Consider the following 13437-nt stretch of genomic DNA (forward strand, 5'->3'; position numbering starts at 1 on the left):
ATATCTAAAGCCTGTTTCTGAAAAAGGCATGTGTGAACCTCTGTATTTTTGTACATATATATATATATATACACATAGATGTGTACCTATCTGTCTTGTACAAGTTAGATTACCAGCTTCAAGGAATCTGCTGTGCATGTAGCCAAGCAGTAATGCAGTTCTTACTGGAGTGCCTCTGTGTTTCTTAAATAGTTGTTAATTTTCTGGAAAATCTGGGGACCTGCACATTATCTTACAGACTTCCCTTGCAATATTTAGAAGAGTTTCTTTGACATATTTGACCTTTAGCCTTTGCTTTTCATATTTCATCTTCCTTGCTTTGTTTTATTGTCCTCTGTTGTTTGTAATTGAGATTCTGTTTTGAATTTGTGAAGAGTATTCTTTAAGGTCTTCTTGGAAATCATTTAGCATTTGTTTTTTTGTGGTCTTGACATGTTTTCTTTCCAGTTGTATTGAATTCAGTTACATTTTGTTGGCTTTTCTGAAATGTTCCAAGTACAGTATAGTTTCTGTTCTTCAGACTCTGTTTTCAGTTTGCCAGAAATTCCCAAGTACAAGAACCCTTTCTAAAATGCTGGCCATGTCTTTTAGTTTTATGTTCCACTTTGGTGACTGCTTAACGTCTGTTCTGTTGAGGGCAGAATACCCCCAAATATCCTGGTAGTTTCCTGTGGTCCTCCAGCTCTTTCAAGTCCTAGAAGTTTGTGGCAAGGTCACAGGATGATGTCAGATCCTTTCATTCCAGCATTAACTATTTTTTGTTACGGTTCTGGCTGGATGAAATTATTGCTATAAATAGAAGCTATGGCCACATTGCTACTGTAACATCATTAAAATGTGGTGAACAGACTCAGAGTAGTAATTTCTTAATAAATGCCTGTGATCAGTGGTGGCTGCAGTAGCTGTCTGCTCTAAAGCTGGGTGGTGGTGTTGCAGCTGTCACATTAAGTTACAGACAGCTGAAGTATGTATGCATCCTCTGGTGCTGGGGAAAGCTACCTGGCTTCATTGGAAAAGGATGCTTTTCATTCAGAAACAGGAGGGAAGATGCTCTCTGGATTTAGGAATGCCAAAGAACTGGGGTAATAATACTTGGATTGAAACCACCAAGTTTCCTCCTTTAAAACCAGGTAACAGAGGACTCATGTTTTCATATTAGCAGGAGCACAGTGAGGTAATTTTCTTTTATCACTGTTGTTGGAAGACCATTACACATTCATGTGTGTGTGTGAAACAATTCTCCCTTGCCCCCTCTGAAAATAGGTGTGTGTTATGTGCTTCCAGGATGTTCTGCCTGGGAGTTTGGGTTTGGTGAGCTCCTATGGGAAGGGCTGTAATAGTGAAGTTTGTAAAACTCTTCAGGAATCCCCTATGCAGAGACAAAGTTGTGCTGGAAATTCACTGTGCTCAAGTTGGTACTGCCTGTGTTGGGCCCAGGAAATGAATTCTCTGTGGCAAAGGCAGGGTTTAAATAACTGCAACATTTATAATTGAGTTACTGTAAAAGCGATGAAATTCAAAGCAGATTTCATTGCAGTGATGTAAAAAAAAAAATAAATCCATGCAATATTCGTAGTGAATATTGAAAATGTCTGTAGCAATGAGTTTTGTGTGGGTAAGTTAAACTAGTACAGCTGTCATCTGTCTCCTGTCAGTCTACAGAAAGAAAATTTGCATCAAGACAAAAGCTGGTGTAGGAGGTGCCGGGGGTTTGCTTGGCCTATTTTGCCATTTATTCCAGACGCTGAAGTTGTTGTCCCAGACAAATTACTTTTCCTGTCTGTTTGACTTCTGGTTCTTTAACATCTTAGGAATAATTCTTTAAAAATCCAGGAAAAGGAAAATTAAATTGATTTTTGAAATATGAGAGAGTGTCTGCTTCTGTGCACAGAAATTTGTTTTCAATATTTCAAGTCATGTCCATTATCAGTAACTTGTATAATTTCAAAAAACCTATTCAGATCAGTCTGTTGATACCAAGCATGAATAATACGGTCCAGGTGTTGAACCAAGGGAATCTGTTATTTCTGATATCTTTTGATTTTCAGAGATGAAAGCTTTTTGTATAACTTGGGATGGGAAGAAGCACTATGTTGTCTAGTCAAATATTGTACAAACAAGCTTTGAAGGGATCAGTTTTGAGGAAAGCTCAGCAATTTCTGGTTCAAGATATAATGGATATATTCTTTGCAAAGAAATCATGTCTGTTTTGAAATGACTTATCAAAATATTAAGTTGTCAGAGTACCAGCCTGGGATTGAAATTTTTCAGATGATGATGATGAAATTGTTCTGAGAAAATTACATTCCAGACTTTCTAAAAAAAGCTTCAAGCTTTATGACATCACAGTTTACTTTCCCTGTTAAATTAGGTGAGAAAACTGACCTTTTTTGTCAAGCAGGTAACGATTTCGTTATTAAAAACTTGAATTAATTAAACAGAAGGATAATAATGCTTTTGAATGTTACTAGAGGGCCATCTATGCTATATTTTAAAAAACGGGGTTTTTTCAGTTGTAATGAAATAAATAATACTCCAGTTGCAGAAATTGAAAAACAAGTATTCTTGAAATTCTGAAATAGTCTAGTAGAGGATATTAGTAATAATTTTTTAACCTCTTTTGTACATATTTGGAATCCAAGACATTAAGGCTACTTAAAATTTCCATTTCTACTTTACACCAGCATGTTGTTAAGAGTTGGAAGAAATCAGCAGGAGTAGCAACATCTGTGCTGGGGTCTGTGGGCTGTACAGAGGATGGTTCTCTCCATCAGGGTCAGAACACCATCCCTCCCATCCTTGCCATGATCTCTGTGTAACTCACAGTCTCCTTTCTTTGCTGCTTTCCAGAGCAGTCTCTGGGCTTCCCTAGCGTGTGCCAGTTGTAGGGCAGTAATTTATGGAGGAGTAGGAGTCCTGGGGCTTGATCAAGTACCCTCTGAGGGACAGGGTAAGACTCTCCACCTGCCTTTGGCAGCAGCTGACTGAGCAGCCCTTTGTCAGTAGTGTAGCTGCAGTCCTTTGTGAATAGTTTAGTTCCAGCACAACCAGAATTCACTGATCATCCCAATGTCAGCATAAACTCTTTTAAACCGGTTTCAGTACCTTCAGCTGTGACTTCCTACTGCAAGTAGTGGCTTGATGTATTGGGTTGCAGTTTGTAGATTATACCAGATGCTTGATTTTGTGTCATGGTGGTAACTAAGCAGTTTCTATGTACCTCTTCATTATATGATTTTGCAGATTACGGCTCTGCAGACATTGATGCAATGTTGGGAACAGGCCAGCTCACACATTAGCTCCAAAGAGCAATGTGCAATCATTATTCAATTAATATTTGATCTTTCAAATCAAATATTGAGGGTTGAGTGATTCAAACTGCCACCTAGTACTTCTAGCCTTAAAAATGCATTTTCGTTTTCATCTTAAAACAAGTACTAAATATGGCTCATCTAACTGAAAAACATTTGTTTACCATTTTATTAAAAGAAATAAAAATCTGTAGGTAATGTAACTCTTAATGTGCTATGTGTATGTCTGTGTCAGTATATTAATACCAAATGTTATGAGTGATATCTACTTAAATGCTTGTGGAAGAAGACATAACATTTCTTTTCCTCTGGAATTGCTCTCCCTAGGGAATACAGTTTCTGATAGAAAATGACCTCCTGCACAACACTGCAGAAGACATTGCACAGTTCCTTTATAAAGGAGAAGGATTAAATAAAACGGTAATTGGAGATTACCTCGGTGAAAGGTAAAGTAAAAACATTGGAACTTTGCTCTTGAGCTTACAGAGCCCTTTCACAGGTTTTGGGTACTTCCCTTCCCCTTCACAGGCTGCAGGAGAGAGCTGCTCAAGTTCTCTGAGATCCATAAAAGCTACAGTGGGGATGTAAAATTGCTACAGTATTGTGATAGGGTTTTATTTTTAAATGGGTACGTCATGGAATGATGTTTAATTAACTATAATTTAGTATTGTGAATAGACCAAAACATTTGTCTGTAGTGCAGAATTCAATACCATGAGCTTTTGGAATGTCTGAGAGTTGTGTTGCAACCCTACTGGTAACTCTTAGTACTGTGTCCAGAGGAGGAGTGATTTACAGTCAGTAATAATTGGACTGTAAAGAAATTACTTATTAAAACAGGTATTTCCTGGGACAGTAGTTCCAGCAGGTTTTGCTTGTCACTTCCCTGCACACAGACACGTCCCATTGCTAAGCAGGTGTCTCCAAGGGCAGCTGCACCCTGTCCTTATCAGCCCTGCTACAATAAACATGCAGAGTGCATATTTATGCACACTTGCAAAACACCAGAATGCAAATGACTTCCATTGCTGTGTAACCCAGGAATTGATTTGGAAAAGGCAGCTGAGAGAGGCAGCAGTGCAGTGGTTGGAGAGTGTGTGCACATGCTGGCACACGTTCCAGTGCCACCTGGGGAGCTCTCAAAGGTGACTCAGGATGTGCTCCTGTGGTGCTGGGTTGTGGCACGTCCTTTTTGAGACACTCTTCAGTCTGGTTCCACCAGCAACAGCGTGGTTTTTGCTCAGCAGTTTCCTCTTGGCTTTCATAGGTTCAGTCAAAGTTTTTACTGTAATATGAGCATTTTGAAAATAGATCTGTGTTACGGAGTTTCTATGCAGAATATGTAGACATGTCAACGGGTTTTATACAACAGAATTATGTCTGAGGACATTCTCTTCTGCTTTGCCATCCCCTCTCAGGGGCCCATCATAAATTACTTCTATATTCTAGCTAAATATAGCTGAGGACAAGACCAGGTTAGTCAACAGACTGAAATATTTATATAACATTCTGCCATAAAGAGATAGATTCTATATTACCGATTTTTATAGTCTTACAGCACTCAGCAAGCTGAAAAAATGAATGGTGAAGTGAAATAAGGTAACACTTAAAAATATAGCAAAAATTATAATAAATAAGGGATTAATTATATCCTAAAAAAAGACTTAGGTTTTCTTTCTATATGGGTAAGTCGTCACTTCTTTTTTTAAGTGGCTTCCTGGAGCATTTTTTTTATTTGTCTTGTGTCTTTGGAGGTGTACTCAGCACAAGTACTGCATGCCTATAAACAAGATAAATAATTTGCTTTAAGTAAAAACATACCCCTCTGGAGTGCTCTCTTTTATTACACTCTCATGCCCCTTCATTAAAAAGCAGTTGCCCAGTTGAATTATGCATTGGTAAATTTGATGAGAACTGCTTGGATTTACTGAGAGAACTGGTGTGTTTTTCTGCAAACCATGTAGGAACATGCTAATGAATGAACAGTTGGTTTTGAGGTATTTACTCCTGAGTGTTGCAGGTTAGTGTGAGTGTTGCAGGTTAGTGTGACTGTGCAGTTAGTCAGCAGAGCAGCAGGTAATTCCTGGTGGGTGCACACCTTTCTATTTTCGGGTGGAGACTGATATGCAACATTCTGTCTTGGTGAGGTATTTAAAGCACACCCTGAGGATTATAAACCTTTATTCTTCTGGCACAGGATGTGGTGTGGGCCAAGTTCTGTCCATGCACATAGCTTTGTGTTCATTAATGTTTAAATGTTAGTTTTGAATTTAAACATCCTTGTACCAAACAAAGCATAATTTGGCTCATTATTTGCATACCAATGTAAGAGATGGGTGAGAGGAAGCCCATTCAAAACCTCTTCTGATTTTAGTTAACTTTGTACCAATTCTTGGGAATGGAGCAAGAGTACAGTACATACTAAGCAGCTCTTTTCAAAAGCTGTTCTTTTTCTTGGATACAATCAATATAAGCATTTTTGTTTCTTATCTTTGTATCTAAATTAATATACTGCTTCAATATTTTCTGTTCTTAGAGTGGAAAAAAGATATTTTGTTAATTGTATGTTGTATGGCTAAAGAAATTAGTCCTATATTAACCATTGTTTAAGAACACATGACAATTTCTGTAAAAGGCTTTTTACTGATGAAATTTCTCAGGTATCCTCCTATGTCAAGGCAGGTACAGCAATAATAAATGTGAAGCAAAGAAGGCAAGGCTATTTTTAGGTCATTTAAATAAGCAGTTCTAAAATAAGTTCAAATGTACTGCTTTTGCTAACCTACCAGCAAAAATGGACAAAGTACTAGTGTTAAATATGAAAATACCTTTCAAAAAATGTGTAGATTATTTCTGATGGCTTTATTTGATCAGTGTGAGTGTTTATTTCCTTATTTATTTTCAGAAACAAATCGAGGTAACTAACAAGTCTTTAAAGGTCAGGATTGTAATTGTCTATTGCCATTTTTGTCTTTCATAGAGATGAATTTAATATTAAAGTTCTTCAGGCTTTTGTTGAACTCCATGAGTTCGCTGATCTCAATCTTGTACAAGCCTTAAGGTGAGTAAATTCTTTCTATTTTTTGACCTGAGCTTCCTCTATCAAATTGCATGTTTATATGAGTCACTGTGTTGATTTATTCGTCAGAAAGCTGCTCTACAGCTCAGCACAACTGTACAAATTACTGTGCAAGTGAGCAGAGACAGCTCTGTTTAACCCTTCTGACGGCTTGTGTGTGTGCTGCCCTTGAGGGTGAAAGCTGCTGGTTATTTCAGGCAAATACAAACAACTAAAACAGCTGTTAATCCTTGGTGTGCCTGCCATATGTGGACATTTGAAGACCTGCTTTATATCTTAGCACAGAGATAGGTTAAAAATAAATAAACTCTTTACTTAAATAAATAATTTTCTTCCTCCTTTTACTCCACCTCAACTTGTCCTTCTGGGCAGGGAGGGGGAGAAATCCACTGATCCATACTCTCACTGATCTTGTTCAATCACAGAGAGGTAAACTTTGAAATAAGTGATTTCCTTCTGCTTGCCTCAGTTTCCCACTTGTCATGTGAAAGAACGTGTGATATCTTAGTTTATTTTCTTCCCTTGCTACATGAACAGTTCCCTTGATTTATCTGGGATGCTTGCATACAGTGACCTTGTGAGATCCCTTCTCATCTTGGTGAAAATCTGTAACAGATTGATCAAATTAGGTTGACTTAGACAGTTCTGCCTTGTTTTTTGCCGCAAGTGACTCCCTCCTGACACCAGATAAATGGAAATGTCCGTGTGATCTTTGTTTCTGGTGCAGTGCCTTGTGATGTGGAGTCAGAACAGCTTTGCTCTGGTTGAGTGATGTGGTGATGATAACTTGAGCTGCCTGAGGCTTGGGCCAAAGAAGCCTTTTCTGTGGCTGCTGAAGCTTGTCTGGGAAGCTTCGTATTCCTGTCTCTTTTACCCAGTTTGATGTTAGGTTTGACTTTATTCTTCCTTAGCAGCTGCTACTATTAAATGTTTGTATTTTGGTAGCTTACAAAATTCGTGATCTGGGTTGGAACCTTGCACGAGGTGAGTAAAAGACAGTAAATAGAGCTGACAAGCTAAAGATGGCCTGTGACACTTGAATATGATGTCCTAAAATGAAAACCAATGAAGACAGGAATAAATGATTGTTATATTGGCATCCAGTGTACAGGGAATAATGAGAACTTGTTTTGCATGGCAGAGCATGTAACTTTGCTGGTTTAGATCCTGGTTTCATTCAGATAATTCTTTTGCTAAGAGATAAAAGAATAAATGATGAAATTCATTGGAACGTTTCAGTGCCACAGTGTGCCAAAATAAATTTGTGAAGACTTCTGTCCTGTATGCATTCCAGTGTACCTCTGTGTAGAAATAATACGTTACAAAAGCAAACTCTGTATTTCAGTTTATGCTGCTAAGCACAGCAGCAAGGTCTGCTGCATATATTACAGAATTACTGAAATGATGATATAAGTTGTTCTTTTTAAGGCCTAGGTCTGATTCTTGCAGGGTGAGCTTACAGTAGACAGGCAGCACCTCTCTAAGCAATGGGGTTTTCTTGTTGTTGTTACCATTTTTAGAAGGTTTTGTATGAATTTAAGTAAATACGTTAAGTCTTTCTGTATTCCTTGTTTCTCTCTCCTTGCACCAGAAATATTTTGTATAATGTGTCTTTTTACATTGTGAATAAAGTCTAGCTGACTGTTCATTGCTTTTTGTAGCCAGGAAATCCAGGGAGGATTGAACTCATTTCCCCTCCGTAGCATTCTCATGGCAAAAATGGGATGCATACAGAAAATTGTTTACTAGTCTGGAAAAAAGAGAGAGCCTCAGAATATGAACTGCCATATTATCTTGCCTGATAGCATGCAGTGTTGCTGGCTGAGTTACTGGGCTAGCCATCTGTGCATGTTGCTTTATAATAGCTCCTGACTTGTGTGTTGAGAGATTGAGAACATATTTCTAGGGCATTCTATATAGACAATGCTGATTTTTTTTTTTTAATTTTTCCGGGTTTTTTCGGATTATTTGTAATAAAAACCTGATATATAAGTACTGGAATGAGTCTAACAACTATTCTTCCCTTTTGTAGGCAGTTTCTGTGGAGCTTCAGACTCCCAGGAGAGGCTCAAAAAATTGACCGTATGATGGAAGCTTTTGCTTCACGCTATTGCCTTTGTAACCCAGGAGTCTTCCAGTCTACAGGTCAGTCACAGGAGACCACAGGAGTTCTCATGTGATCCAAATAGAATTTTTATTTATATATATGTGTGTTCTTCTGCATCTGATGCAAAGGGGTAATGGCCAGTTGGAAGTTAGGGATAAAATAATGTGTGAAATTAGAAATACCTGAGAAATGAGAAAATGTGACTGACTAATCCAGGAGGTGCAAGCTTATGGTCAGAATGCATTTTCATTTATAAAACATCACAGAACTGCACAGAATGCCCTGGCATTGCTGTTCTGTTTAGCTGTATACACAAATAGACTGCTCTTGATCACTTAATTTAAGGAACAGATAGGATGGGAAAAGGTTGGTGTAAAGCAGGTCTGTAACAGCTAGAGAGGAAAACAGCTACTGATAACAAACTGCTGAAGATGCAGGCACATTTCCCCTCTCTGTAGCAGGTTTTCATCCTGCTTTTTCTTACGCAGAATCTTGTCCTTGAATTCTGAGAGAATTTACTATAATCATAACTATGTCAAGAGGCATGATAAGATTTCCTTTGTCATTTTCTGCTATTATCCAGTAGTGCTAGCTGCCTCCTGTATGCCAAGGAATTGAGTCAATGTCATTTTCAGTCTTTTTAAATGCAGCCAGACTATTACTTTGAAGAGACCATTCTTTCTCTTTGGAGAGAGCTTTGGAAGTACTTTGAGTAGGAGGAAGCTGATGGACCAGGTTTATTATAGCATCCACCACTATGATTTAGGCAAAATCTGTGCAGAGAACATTTTGCCCAACACTTAAGCGTTTCAAGTGAAATGTTAATTTAGGGTGATAGCAATAAGCATAAGAGTTTAATTTTTTTTTTATTCCTATACAGCTTTTCTTATACTTGTTTTTTATTTGAATTGTAATATTTTTTTCTTCTTGGCCTTACATCAACAGCTTAAGGATTTTATACTTTTATGTACAGTGTTCAGGATTTTTTGACTGTTTCTTTATCAGTCAGGATGAGCTCTATACTAATTTTACAGCTTTGTACACACAATACATGGAGAGATAAACCATTTTTCAAATCTGATTTCAGATACATGTTACGTGCTTTCGTTTGCCATCATTATGTTGAATACCAGCCTGCACAACCACAACGTGAGAGATAAACCCACAGTGGAGAGGTTTATCTCCATGAATCGTGGGATTAATGAAGGTGGAGACCTTCCAGAGGAATTGCTGAGGGTAAGTGGGGCTGGGTAGGACAAAGCCTGGCTTTGTGTTTCTAATAGCAGACTTAAAAGTGTGTACAACAGTTCTCAGGCAGATTTGTCAAGGGAAGGCAAAAGAACATTTTCTAGCATGTGTACCCATTTCAGTAGCTGAAAGAAGCATTTTTTGTTATTCACAGCTTCTTTGAGCTAGTTCTGCCTATATCCAACCTTTTGTTGAGAACAGGCTGTTTCAGAGAAAATGCTCTGTATCTCTCAGTAGTTTGCTTATGGCAAAATTCTTGTGGAATTGGCTGCTTATGAAAAAAACAGCATTTCTATCACAAAAAAAAAAATATTTTTTTTTTCTTTATTGCCTCTCGTATTTCCCATGTCTTGTGGAACTCCCTCCTTGAGAAATCAGTAAAAATAACTGTAAGACAGTGTTATGGGCTACACCATTTTATGAAAATCCAGATTCATTTGGCAGAACTTGTACTAAATGAAACTGATCTCGAAACCTTCAAAACACTAAATGCTGAAATTAAAATAACAATGTCATTGTTAGGAGTGCTTAAGAAATTTGTACTGAAGAGAGACTTGCTTATAGATGAAGTAGTTTAAAATCAAACTTGATCAAAGTAGTAAACAAAGATAGACAGGGGGTGGTCCAGAATTTTATGGACAATATTTCCTGTGCTTTTTGTACTAATAGTCTGAGAAGCAGTAAGATATCCTGGTTGCATTTTCTGTTAAGACATTTATTAATGAGGTCTTTTTCCTCTTTTATTTTTCTAGAATTTATATGAAAGTATTAAGAATGAGCCATTTAAAATTCCAGAGGATGATGGAAATGATCTAACGCATACATTTTTTAATCCAGATAGAGAAGGTTGGCTGCTGAAATTAGGTTAGTCACAAGGGCAGTTCTGCTGCTGTGTGTTTGTTCATTGTTAGCATGTTTGCTGCTCTGTGTCTTCCTGCTTTCTTGTGAAGGTAACAGGTTTCACTTTGTATTTAAAAATGTATGAACCAAAATAAGTAGCTCCTTTACGTCTGAAGGCTGTTACTTCTTATTTTGCATACCCAAATTAGCAATCTCGTTTCAAACTTCGGAGTTTTATTTCTGAGATCTGAGAAATAAAAACTCATCGACAAAAAGGAAACACCACATGGTATTTACCACATGCTGTGACTGATAAATAACAACTGAGTCTCCATAAGGTCATTTCAGAAAACTGTGTGTGATGTTTCAACACAGTTTTCTGTGTGCAAGAAAAGGATTTCTCTTCAAATATTTTTGTATGTCTTTATTTTTCCATATTATTTGTGAGTTTCTCTTGGTTTGGTTTTGGCTATGATTTTTTAATGAGTGGTTTAAATGTGCCTTCTTGTTTTCCTTATGGCCTATGACCTATCACCTTTCTGTTCTGTGACTGGCTGTCTCTGCTTATTCTGCATTAGGAGGTACGTATCTGATTGCTTTCCAGTCCCCTCTTCTTCAGTTGCTCATTCTTTTATTTTCTTCCTCCTTCCTCCTGGTGTTTTCTTTTTTTCTTTTCTTTTTTTTAAAATCAGATTCGTTGTAGCATTTTGCTTTTTCACTCAGTGTCACTAACAGTGTCATCAGTGGTGCTCTGAGGGACTGGCGTGTCAGTGTCTAACTCACATGCAGGTGTGTTCTGCAAAAGAAGAAAGCATTTACATGCAAAGCAGAAAATAAGGATGACTTCAGCACACTTTTATCATTCATGGAAGAACATAACAAGGAAAGAATAATCTCTGCTGAGAGTAAACAACGTGTCATACTCTGTCATGAAGTTTCAGAGTGTTTCTGTTACTTGTTAATCAATGATAATAGATTATTGAAAGATTGATTACATTTGAACTACATATTTGTAAAAGCTGTTATTTTTCCTGCTTGTTTTCCTTTTGAAATATTCAGCTTATTTAAACATTTAGCTCATTTAACAGAGTCTTAAATGAGTTTCAAATTTAGGGTTGCAGAAACCTCAGGTGGTTCGGTCTCCTGCCACTGTAAGATGCCTTTGTTTTTACAGACTTGTGAAGTTGATGAGATTCACTTTTTCACTTGGCCTTAGGGATTTTTTCCTTATGTAAAGGAGACTGACATTTTGTTTTAAGAATTCTTTTCAAGACAATAAATTTTTAAAATTTAAACAGCACACACTTCACTAGAGACAGTTGTTGGCCACTTTAATGTGTTGAAGTGGAAGGAACTTAGCACTTGGAGAATGGTGACTAAAGTGTGGAAATTGATGTGTGCTGGGGTGCACATGGGGAGGATGGTGAAAGTAGAGCCTGGGTAGAGCCATAGGCCACAGTGCTGATTGCACCTGGAACTTGGTGGTCATGCTTGTGCTGGAAGGAAATGGATGTGAAAAGGAAGCATTTGGAATTCATTCACATGCTCCCCAACGTCGAATTCTGACCTCTGTGCTACAGATGCTGTGGGGCTCCTTTTCTAACTACAAAGAAGCAAAGCCCTTACTTTTTGACCTGTATTGGCTCAGCTAGCACAATGTCAAACATGACTTTGCAGCTTTTCTCCATTTGGTAGCATGAGATGATGGCTAACAGAAAAGCCTTTCAGGCTGGTGTGGGTGGAATGTGCTTCTTGGAGAAGAGGTCGAGTGTAAGGCCCTGCTGTGCCTGTTGCTGTGCCAGTGCTCCCTCATGGACTTCCACATAATGGGAGTGCAGGCAAGTGTGAGTGTGTGTAGAGGAGTGACAACATCCTCTGTGGAAGAAACTGCCCATAAAAAAGATGTAAAAAAAATAGAGGAACAAAGAAATTGAGGAAGCGATGACTGAAAGTAAGTGAGAGCTGCCAGGAACCTCTGCACAGTCTGTCTCTGGTGCAAAGTCAATAAACCACAGACAGGACTGCAAACTCTGTCTGAGTGTTCAGTGTGTAGGATGCAGATGAGGCACAGTGCACAGAAAACCCAGTAGTAAAAGGGTGTGTGAAGCAGAAGGGTGTTACACGTAACACTCCCACGGTGTGAGGGTTATTTGAATAAAGAAATGAAACGTGTCCAGAAGCCTCTGGTGAATCAGCCTGGGAATGCCTGGAGCTGTGCTGCTGTGAAAGACTGCATTTCTTCCACAGACACAGACTGGTACAGACTAATACACTGCTGGTTTAGATGCAATGACCAGAAATAAACCTGACAGTATTTTTTTTTCCTCTTTATTTTTTTCCCTTTTAATTCTTTCCTCTCCGTCAAGTTTCCTATTTGCTAGAAGTCTTAAACTGTATGTTGGGAGTGCTGTCTCAATCCACATCGTTTGCATTTTTACAGTCCTTTCTCTTGGGAAGCACATCTTGAGAAATGGGTGGGGTTTCCTTCAGTTCTAGAAGCTTCTGATACTAAAAACTTGTGTATTGCTGAAATGCTTAGGAGACAAACTCCTGTATGAGGGTTTAAGTGTTCAGTTGTGATAAAACATAGAAGTTGAATAGAAAGTTTATACATAAAACCATAAACATGACTAAGACTACTTGCAGACTCTGAGTATATCAATACAGTATTTTTTATCTGGTGTTTCTCACAGTCAGCTCTTCCCATTTATGTAGTTGTGCCCCTTTTTTAGTATTCCATCCCTTACTGTATTGATTATTCTCTGGGCAGAAGATAGATATCATGAAACTTTAATATATTTGTGAAATTCATCTGTCCAAAAGACCTTCTGAGTTTTAGAAGGCTGGGAGGA

At 38.0% G+C, this 13437-nt stretch overlaps 1 protein-coding gene across 1 annotated transcript in view; it reads left to right on the forward strand.

The window, feature by feature from the left end:
• The window catches only part of CYTH3 (cytohesin 3), a 48781-nt gene that overhangs the window by 26525 nt on the left and 8819 nt on the right, over nucleotides 1–13437 (forward strand). The window contains exons 5-9 of the mRNA XM_064389905.1: nucleotides 3639–3757; nucleotides 6292–6372; nucleotides 8423–8535; nucleotides 9585–9733; nucleotides 10498–10609. Of these exons, the coding sequence (XP_064245975.1) occupies nucleotides 3639–3757; nucleotides 6292–6372; nucleotides 8423–8535; nucleotides 9585–9733; nucleotides 10498–10609 (574 nt within the window). The remainder of the gene's footprint in view (nucleotides 1–3638; nucleotides 3758–6291; nucleotides 6373–8422; nucleotides 8536–9584; nucleotides 9734–10497; nucleotides 10610–13437) is intronic.

This window comes from Passer domesticus, chromosome 15 (genome assembly GCF_036417665.1).
Source record: "Passer domesticus isolate bPasDom1 chromosome 15, bPasDom1.hap1, whole genome shotgun sequence".
Lineage (NCBI taxonomy): Eukaryota > Metazoa > Chordata > Aves > Passeriformes > Passeridae > Passer > Passer domesticus.